Below are 10,818 nucleotides of genomic sequence, written 5' to 3'. Positions count from 1 at the left end.
TTTTTTTTTTTTTAAAAGGGGGGGCGGGTTTTTCCAAAAGGGAAAAACCCCCCCCCCCCCCCCGCACCCCCCTGGTGTCGCACGCTATTTGGAGCCAAAGAAAAGCAGCAGACCATTTGATATACATCAGGTTGTTTCTCCTGAGTGCAACCGACCGCGTGTGTAAATATCCAAACATGGTGCATGGGACCAGCAGATTCCAGTCGCCACCCGCCACCATTTGAACGCGCCACTTAGTTTTCCAAAGCAGCTTAGCCTGGTTAAGCCGAGTCCTTCACTGCAAAATCACATAAACTCACCGAGCCGTTTCGGTCTAGTTTCTAGTGCAAATAATTTAAAATGAGACAAAACTAACTTGCAAGTAAGTTATTTAGAAGCTGTTTTTGTGTTGATAATTCTTTAAAAATTATTTAAAAAGTACCAGCCCACTGACAGATTATTCCACCTAACATGGGAGAAATGTCTTGTTATAAGTGAAATAATCTACCAGTGGAACTGGTACTTTTTTAATCAATATATTAGGGAATTATTGTCTTAAAACAAGCTCCCATATCATGCTCAAAAGATATTCAGTCAGTTTTCTCTTATTTCGAGTTTACCAAGATACTTGCACTCGAAATAAGACCAAAAATACTTGGTAAGACGTTGTGTTTTTGCAGCGTATAAAAAAATTTATTTGTTCTCCGCAGATTGAAGAATCCGGATCAGGTGTAAAAACACCAAAACGATCTCACCAGCACACATCCCTCTAAAATATTACATTTCTGTTGTAAAGTTTCACTAAAACCTTCTATAACTTTTGTGTTTCAAGTTTAACTTCAACTTTTTTATTGAGATTTTTTATTATTATTATTATTTTCAGATTTGCAATGTATGCCTCTTACTAAGTTTGAATGTTTTCTCTTGATTTCCCTTAATTACTTCCCAGTTACCTTAAGCCCATTTTGACACACAGCGGTCCACCTCTGACCTCCACTCTGCCCAGTTACTGTGGCCCACTGGCGAGCTGCCTTACCAGTCCACGGGCATATGAAGTGAGTATTTGTAAAAAAAAAAAAGTTTGTTTTCATTTATGATATATAAGCTTAAAATCTACATTTGACAAAAATATGCACATATGTTTTGCCCCCCTTATTGTTGCACTAATGTGTATAAATATGTGGTTTGTAGAACATGTACAATGTGAAGCTGGTAGACTTTCTGTGTAGTACTTGAAAGATAAATACTTTATTTGAGGGTAAGAAATTAAAAATGAACTTAATTAAAAATCCCAAGTTATTAAACTCCAATTACTCACCATTTAATCTGCTGTTTAAATGGTAAATGATTCTGAAACACTTTTCCGACACTAAAAGAGCCTTCAGGCACAGCTGGAATATGGAGAGAGTGTCATTATTTACAAACATCTAAGGATTTAAAAAAAAAAATTATCTAAAAAGGCATTTTTAACAGGTATGTGTTGATTGGATGTGTAGTTGTTCATTGGCAACAGAGAAGAAAAGAGAGTGAGCACTTTCGCTTTTCCTCAAAGATCTTCTATGTAGGAAAAGTTGGTGAGAGTCATGAAAATAAAAGGAAGAGAACAGATTCCTCCTGACCTGACAAACTCTTCCCTTCTGCTGCTAATAGTTTTTACACCAGGATAGAAAAACACATTTTGCTGTAAATGGAAGACACAACGTAAAACTCAGGGACAAAAACACTATATTTTATTTATTTATTTATTTATTTTTAGAAAATTGAGGGATTTCTTGATTCTAGCATTTATGAGAATTGTGATTTAATTTCTGCTCCCTTTAAAAAGGGGCAAATACTTTTTCACATGCAGCCAGCTTAGAGGGGACAGCATTTTTTTATTGTTTGCCTCAAAAAAAAAGAAAAAAGAAAAAAGAAAGGAATCACGTGGTTTCATTTTTTTGTCACATGATAAATGAAATGATGTGAAAACTGCATTTTGTATTCACTTGGTCATCTTTGCCTATAAGTGAGGTGGGGATAAAAAAAAAAGCTGAAATGCTTTTTCACAGCATGCATGAGCAGAAGCAGCCACAGATTTCCATAAAGGTATATTTAATCTGTGGTAAACTGAAAGATATACAACGATAAAGAACCTTTTTAAAAGCATTTGTTTTTCAGCTTTAAAGAATGTAATAAAGTTCAGATCCTTAAATGTGATTTTATTTCTTTTTTTTTTATTATCAATCTAGGGTTATACTGGTGCTGTAGGTTTATAAAAAAATCAAACAGCCAAATCGGTGCGACAAACTGTCCTCAGAGCCGAGACTGTCCCTGAAGCTTAAACTGGTTTCTTCCTTTCTGAGTATCCACCACACAGAGCCGAGGCCTTCGGCAGGCAGCATTTTAAAACGGAGGGATGAGGGGGGTCTGCATTGTGTTGGCACAAAAGACGCTTTTCAGCTCCGGCTCAAAGATGACCAGTGTTCTGACAGACACTGCCCTCTGATATTTAAAACACAGAAATGCCCATTGAAGCCTCTGTCACACTCGCTTCACTTTCATCAGGGCTCCTTTTTATTCTCTCTTCCAAGAAACATGCGGGGGATTTTTTTTTTTTTCCCCTCCCACTGAAAACAATCGGTTCCAAACTGGATTCCTGCACATAAAAGTGGATTGTATTTGTATTTGATTTCTGTAATTTTCAGCTGTAAGTGATGTAGATGAAGATGTTTTCTCCCTGCGGTCAGAAAGCTGCAGCCATGCCACGTCCAGTCTGGACGTATTGGGCTGCCAGTGTAGCCAGCCACATGGGGAGAGCCCGGATTAAATAAAGCTCAGTGCCTAGTTCCTCTTTAATTATGGATATTACGAAATGCCTCTCTACTGAAACTGATACAAGGCCTTAAAATGTTGCTGCAGTTCATTATGCCTCTATAGCTGGCTTAAGCTTTTTTTTTCTCTCGTATTTTATTCTTAGAAGTTGAAATTACAAGCTGACAGAGGGGAACAAATTGAAAATCTATCAGTCTGCCTTTTAACAATCCCCCCCGCCCCCCACTGTGACGACCTGAATTCAGACCTTAATCTTTACAACTGGGCCACAAAATTTACAGTTTCCTGTTCTAAAAAAAAAACTGCCCCAGCTACTTTGACATTTACTGCTCAAACGGGACTAAATTCAGGATTTGTTTGGGCTTGTTTTGGGCCAGATGTTAATGCTCTTTGTGCTCACGTGACTGCTGCAGCAGCAGGAGGGGTGTGTGCGCGATCAGGGAAGGCTGTGTGTTTCTACTTTAATTTGGAGGAAGCTCCTGTTAAACTATTTAAGAGCACAACCGATTTCAGTGGATTCATTTCCAAATGCTTCTTCTTTCCCCTTAAAAATAGTTTCCCAGTAACACACAGTTATGTAATTTTGTTGTTGTTGTTGTATCCAGTGAGCTGAAAAATCCTTTCATTGACCTGGCATTGACTCCTTTCCACCCCCGGTGGACATGGGGTGGCTATTGGATTCCAGCTTCCCGATCAGTCCGGGTTGTTCAGCTGTTTGTCGTTTAATCAGAACGCAACATGTGTTTTCTTTTGGATCTGGGGCATTTGTGAGTCATCTCTGTGCCTGTTGCACTGGGCATATGTGTGATTCAAGGTGGCCTGTGGTTTCCTGTTTTTATCTTACCTCACTAGTTGCTGCTGTAGTGGCTACCAAATGAAAGTCCCTCTCACCTAGTCTCCTAATTCAACTCATCTGAAAAAACCCTCTCTATCTCTAGTTAACTAACATCTCTAGCTATCTCAAGCTGATTAACATATTGTTAATTAACTAACATATCTCTAGTTAGCCAACTGGCTAACTGACATATCTCTAGTAGCTAAATGACGTAGCTTAGCTAACTAATATGTCTTTAGCTAACTAACATATCTCTATCTATAGCTAACTATGTCTCTATCTATCTATCGCTCTATTGATTTATAAAGACTTGGCTTCTGCCTTTTTGTTGGTTTGTAAAATAGGGTTTTATTTTGTTTCCTTCTTTTTTTCTTTTTGCAGTGGTGTGTATTTACCAAGATAAAGCTAATCTGAAATGAAAGCTCCTCTCAGATGGCTGTAATCCAGGTTCCCTCCTGAGTATTTATACTGTTGATGTCCATTCATCTGTTCACACCTCATGTTTCACTCTGTGTTCTGATTTCAGAACCACGAGCAGTTAAGGGATCCCGACACTGACTTGATCCACAACGACGCCGACCTGACCTTCACATTTGGCGACACCGCCATCACCGCCAACGGGGCGTCCACCAGCAGGGCGGATGCCACCGGGGGGTTGGGCTGGAGCACAAATGGAAAGAGGAGTGGCAGCACGTCAGAGGAGGCCCTGGAGCGGGAGCTGGATTCCCGCGAGCAGGAGCTGCTGAGCCGAGGCACACGCCTGGTTTTCCCCATGGAGGATCACATCTGACCTCCCCGCCTCGTCCGAGCCAGCCGCTCTCCCTGGCCTGACCCTCACCCGCACCATCTTGCCATCAGTTCTTTCCACTTTCACATGGGCAGAGTGCCCGGCGCTTCAGAGATGAGACGGATCTGAGATATGGGATCTGACAGGAGGAGAAGGGTTCATCGTGACCTGTGGCTCCATCAAAGCCAGGGGAGCAGAGCTCCAGGAGCATTTCATCCTCATTAGATAAGAAGTTTATTCCAAAGAAGACACAATGCCCCTGTGGTGTTGAGGGAGAAGAAGAAAAAAAAATCTTGCTGCTGCTGCTTCACAGACTGTGTTCTCTGCAGAAGAGGATTAAAAACTTTTTTCAAAGGAAGTGGAAACTTTGTGTGCCCATACAAGACTATCTGCATGTTCAACACTTTGTGGTTGTGCTGGAGGAGAAAATGGGTCTCATGGTGGGATGTGAGCAGTGTGTCTTCATAGTTCAGAAACCACATAAAAAGACTTTGACTAAAGACTTCTTTGGTAAAAATCTACCTGAAGACATTTACTGCTAAAACCACAGTTTCTGGTTATCTTGTGAAATATCTACTGCTGAGCACGTAAAGGGACCGTGAAGGTGTTTCCATCTCAGTCATGATTCAATACAAGCATCTAAATACCTATAGAGCCGGGCTTTGTTTCTCATTGGTTGAACTGTTCATTGAAGGCCTATTACATTTACAGATGGTATGTGAACATCTTGTCATTCAGTTGACTTGGATCATCTTCTGTGTTAAACTGTATCTCATGACACAACTTAGAAACCCTGACATCTTTAAATTCCATTAAGGAATAAAAAAAAGGGCATGAGGATTTGCATTCCATCTCAGCATCGTCTCTTGAATGTTTCAAGCACTTAACACAGCTGAAAAACGTTTGACAAAGTGCGCAAATCTTTACAAGGTGGATATTAGAATTTTAAAGTGTTGGAATATTTATATTTTATAATAAGTGAAATTAATTATTCCAGTTTGCTAACTTATCAGTGTTTTAGTTGGATATCATTTCCACTACTGCAGTATGAATATCACTATAAATACTTCTTTTTTATTGATGTGGCTTATTTTAGCTTAATGGCCAAGGAAGAGCTAGCTCAGTTAGCTTATATAGCATCTTTATGGCTTCATAATTAGCATGTAGGTAGTTTGTTACAGCTGAAAAAAATAAAGTGTTAAGCAGGGGTAGCTTCTAGAGACGTATCTGTACAGGTTTCACACAGAGTAAAAATGTGTTTTGAAAAGGAAGGAAATTTTACTGCACGTTTACCCTCACATCCCAGCTTATTTAACATGAAAACGCATGATAAAATCAGAACACATTTCCATCTATATAAACACAAATATTTTGAAGTAAAACAAAATATTTAGAAATCATATTCTCGATTATTGTTATTTTTTAATTATTATCTTTAGAGATGGGCTGTATGTTTCATCCTGAGAATTTTTGAACTGTTATTTTGACCTCTGGAGGATTATGCATCAGCCAAAATTATTGTTCAAAGTAAACATTAGTAGCATTTCCTCTCTAGTAAATAACTCCCAATCACTTTACACTTAGATTGGATTATTGCTATGACAGGACAAAACACAGTTAGCGGTCTCCCTTCCCCCGCCCCCTTTAGGCTAAGCTAGCCATGTTAGCTTGAGAAGCTGTACACACACTTAGAAAAGGGGGTTTGCGGTGTTGAAAGTGTAAAATAAATCTTGTGTATATATCAATTGCAAATTGACGACAGTATATAGTCAAACAGTCAATTTCTAATTTCATAATTAATTTTATAATCTATACTAATACATAGATTTCCCCAAGAATATTGATTTATTCTTTTTTTTTTAGGCTGACTTATTAAAAATGTCCATTAAAATTAAACGGAACCACAAACTGTTTTCGATGGTCATCACAATGAGCTCAGCTCAATGCAACCAAATTATGATGCTAGTAGCATCAAAATTCGATTGCAATGAAATTTGGCACAACAGTGGCCGACTCGTTCCTCCGCTCTTACATCATTGGTCCAATTTCAGTGAGATAAAGGACGTAAACAGGATAACGGCATATAATTACTGGTTTTTAGAACTCAGAAATGTCATCTCAAAGATTCTTAGTATATTAGTATAGCATTAGTTGAGGTTTCTGCTGGTTTACTGCCGGCGAAAACTTCCCATTTGCACATTTTCCTTCTGAAGATGGTGCATGAAACTCCTGGCCCACCCCACGTAAAAAAAAAAAACACCCTAAAACAAAACATGAGCAGTGATTTGTGTTAAAGCACTCTTGGCCCTTTATAGCCAGTGGAGGAGACTGAGGACAGACGTTTGTTTTCACTTTTACACATGTAACCGAGCTGCTTCCTTTTTTTTTTGTATTCACCGCACAGCCCCGTTTAGCCCTTTAAATCCACCTTTCCACCAACACCGAGTAGCTGCTGCATTTATGCATGAGTACACGGGGGCAGGTGTGAAAGGCATGACTGTTGGAGTTGAATACAAGGCCTTTTACACCGGAGGACGGTCTCGAAGCAAGTTTGACGGCTTGCCAGAGACGTCAAGGAGGAAATGAATCTGGTAGAGTAAGCGGTTGCCAGGCTGTGCACAGGGCAGGCCTTTTAAACCGAGCTGCTGCAAGGAGAAGTGCTGTGAAGCAGAATAATCCCAGCCCTTCACAATCTGGTGATTATGCACGACTGTGAAAACTTGTACACTTTAAAAAAAAAATCACCTATTCGTTGCTACTAAACACAGCTAACGCTTATACTCTGGGAAAAAAAGTGGGATGAAAACCTTGCAAATTAACTTGTGTGCAGAAAATGAAACCAGACAATAACGGAGGTGTTTTCGCTTCGTGATGAAAATGTCCCTTTCGGTCTCTCCTTTATTTGAAGACAATTCATAGAACAGGAACTTGCATGGATTGAGACATGATGTAGTGTTGTCCCCTCAAAAGACAAGAGGGAGTACGTAACAGACCAGCAAACCCAAGAGAGTCACACAGTATGGCAAGCAGAGGACACTTGTTGAACTCTTTGCTAATATTTCATGTGCACTCTTTGCCCTCCGCACTGCTGTGCTGTCAGTTGTCCTGTCGGCTATATTTAAACCCTCTCTGCACCTGAGAAATATGAGATGTAGCCAAAGTGTCAATATGTGCACCTGTCGTTTCCAGCTGGCTGACAGGTTCTGTGTGCCATGGTCTGCATGTCAACATGTTAATAAAAATCTTGAAGTTCTGGGTTCCCCAATGGTGTGCTCCACTTAACTCAGAAAGCCTTTTAAAGAAAGGGTCTGAAGCTGCAGTATGTAACTTTGTTGTTACATATTTGTTTGTCAGTATGATAGGAGACAGAAAATCTGTGAAAAGATCCATCTGCTCCGCTTCCTAGCTGAGCTAAGGCTGCTAGTTGAAGAAATGTAGCCGTTCCCGACCAAAAACAACCAATCAGAGCCAGGAGGAGGGTCTTAGCGCTGTTGATCAATACTGCTAAATCTGCTAATGACGAAGAAAGGACTTACTGTTATAGAAAAACCACATGAGATTGATTGACGGCACTAAGGCCCGCCTCCTCGTTCTGATTGGTTATTCCTAGTTAGCACTGGGAGAAGGTGGAGGAGCTCGATCTATTCACAGATTATCTGTCTCATATACCATATTGTCACGACATGGTGACAGTTTCAATAAATATGTAAAAAAAAAGTATATATATATATATATATATATATATATATATATATATATATATATATATATATATATATATAAATTACACACTGCAGCTTTAATAAAATGCACCATAGTGGTGCTGAAATGTGATCTTCTTCACTAACTCAACTTGAGTTTAGACATTATAATTCCAAAAAATAAATAAATGTCATATACTAGAATGTTAATTTATAATGATATCATCATAATAACAAATGATAACCAAATTTGTTGTAAATGTTCTTAGTGATGACTGTAATGGCCCTAAAAAATGGCCTTAAACCGGCACCTAATGCTTACTTTATCAACTAGTACGTCAATATATACATACATATACAATGCTTTGCAAAAGTATTCATGCGAAACATGATTCAAGCCTGTAAAAAAAAAAAAAAGATTGCTGTGATAATATGGGAGCAACACTGCAGAGGGAGAATCATTTCTTGAGTGGGGACAGACGGGGAAGCTGGTCATTGATGTGGAGGTGGTTGGAGCTAAAACAAGGTAATACTGGAAGAAAACCTGTTTTTCTTGCATGAATATGACCTTAAAAAACTGCAGTCGATTGGTTTTTAGATCAAATTGTATTCAAAAGGCACGTCCAAATCAAGAATCCGTGGCAAGACTTGAAAATCTGCATTGGCAGATATTCTTTGTCTAAATCTGACTGAGAATATCGGCTTTTTTGCAGAGGATGGAAAAATTTTAGTCAGTTAGATGGGCGAAGTTGGGAGAGACGTACCACAAAAGACTTGCAGACGAATTGCACTGAAAGGTGCTTCTATAAAGTAATGACTCAGAGTGGCTGATTACATCTCAATGGCAGAGGATTAAGAGAACAGCAGTGAACAAACGTCAAGGTACTCGCTATTGGGAAGTCGTTGAAGACGGTTGGGTATGCGCCACATAGGGGTGCTGCGCCAGAATTACACCATAAAAAATATTTAACCAGCATTTTCTGTATTTTACAGCTATCATTATTTCAGATTCGAGTCCTGCTCCGCCAGTCTTGGTTGCTGTGTCTTTGGGCGAGACACTTCACCCACCTTGCCTACCGGTGGTGGTCAGACGGCCTGGTTAGGGCCAGCACATTGCAGCCTCGCGTCTATCAGACAAGGCAACGGTAGCTACAACCCAGTAGCCTGCCACCATCAGTGTATGAATGAATGGGTGAATGACTGAATGCAGTGTGAAAGCACTACTGAATGTACAAGTGTTATAAAGTGCTATACAAGTACAATCTGTTTACCATTTGCTGCTCAAACACAAACATGTCATTTTTTGCCCTACATTCAGAAAGCTAACCCAGCCCTCACCATCCCCAGAGTGAAACACGGTGGTGGCTGCATCATGTGATGGAGATGATTGGACAGGAAGTCTGGCCAAAGTTGATTTGAATGTAGATTTCTTTGTTTTTTAAAAACAGAACATAATTCCTCACAGTTATGCACAAATTTCCGTTGGGTCTGCTCAAAACAACAAACAAAAAAACATCCCAACAAAGAACGTTTGATTACTTTTGCAAAGCATTACACATGATGATCAGCTGTGGCTGGCTGCTATTGAAGAATGTCCCATTTACGAGTCACATGTTTTGTTAATGAAGCCACTTTCCTATTGTTCTTTTCATTTGAGGGAAGCATGTTGGACAAACCCAGCTCACGTAACAAAGAGGGTTTTTACTGGTCAATAATCAACTGTACAAATCTGGAAACCACGACGAGCAGAATTAATATAAGCCATAACAAACTTTCATTGAATTTAAAACGCTTGAAGGTCCTTCTTTCATTCACATTTCCACAAGTATTCAAGTAAGAGTAATTCTAACAGAACCGTCTTCTGAAATTGAACGTGTCGATGGTGTTGAAGCCCCAGGAACCCCTCTGGTAAAACTTTATTTGCCAACTTTGCATTAAATGATCATAATTTACAAAATCATGCAAAGTTGGCTCTTTTAATGGACTTTTAATGCAACTTTTAGAGGAACTTTGCATTAAAAGTGTCATTATTTACCGAATGACACTTCATGACAACTGTCATAAACATTCATAAAGACTTCTTTATGTTTATGACAGATGTTATGTCAGTCTTATGCACACCCCTTCAAATAAAGTGCTACCACGCCTCCTTGACCTCAGAGACGCCACCGGATCGGAGGACGCTGTGGACCGTTGTGGATTAAAGGAAACGAAGAGGTCCACCGGTCGGAGGACAGAAGCAGGACTTCAGGAATTCTGCGGCTGATCAGAAAATTTCACACCCACGTGAGAGATTTGTCAAAGAGGCTCTTGCAGCTGTCCGGATTCCTGAGAGGGGCCAGGGGTGGAACCATAGCTCCTCAGTGAGAGGGGTCTTTGGGCTTCCCCTTTCCACCCCAGAAAAATACTGTAGCTTCTTCTTTCAGCACTGTTAGTGAGCCAGTCTCTGTTTAATATCAGTAAGTCGGTAATGCTGGGGGTTGCTGCCGTGCTTAGTCACAGGCTGGACGGATAAGTCGCTCCAGTAAGGCCGAACTTAACGCTGCCACCCTGGATCCATGTCCCGAGAAAGGCCCCCCATCTCAGGTTTTTTTATGGCCCCGGTTTGAACAGGATTTGAGGAGGGATTAGTGCTTCTAAAAAGGACAGAGGTCGGCCAGAGTAACGGGAGCACAAACCAGCCCCCGTCTCTTGTTTTATCTCCC

General features: G+C 40.1%; 1 protein-coding gene across 2 annotated transcripts in view; it reads left to right on the top strand.

Annotated features, from left to right (window-relative positions):
* Positions 1–5,252, top strand: part of slc9a7 (solute carrier family 9 member 7) — a 39,415-nt gene extending 34,163 nt beyond the window's left edge. For both annotated transcript variants that reach the window (XM_015022095.1, XM_015022171.1), the window contains 2 exons: positions 929–1,034; positions 4,152–5,252. In XM_015022095.1, coding sequence (XP_014877581.1) covers positions 929–1,034; positions 4,152–4,415 — 370 coding nt within the window. In that variant the 3' untranslated portion in view covers positions 4,416–5,252. The remainder of the gene's footprint in view (positions 1–928; positions 1,035–4,151) is intronic.
* The last annotated feature ends 5,566 nt before the right edge of the window (positions 5,253–10,818 follow it).

The sequence above is a fragment of the Poecilia latipinna genome, unplaced genomic scaffold (genome assembly GCF_001443285.1).
Source record: "Poecilia latipinna isolate Pla-1442-1.1 unplaced genomic scaffold, P_latipinna-1.0 Scaffold7, whole genome shotgun sequence".
Classification (NCBI taxonomy): Eukaryota; Metazoa; Chordata; class Actinopteri; order Cyprinodontiformes; family Poeciliidae; genus Poecilia; species Poecilia latipinna.
This window is presented reverse-complemented; position numbering and strand designations above follow the sequence as displayed.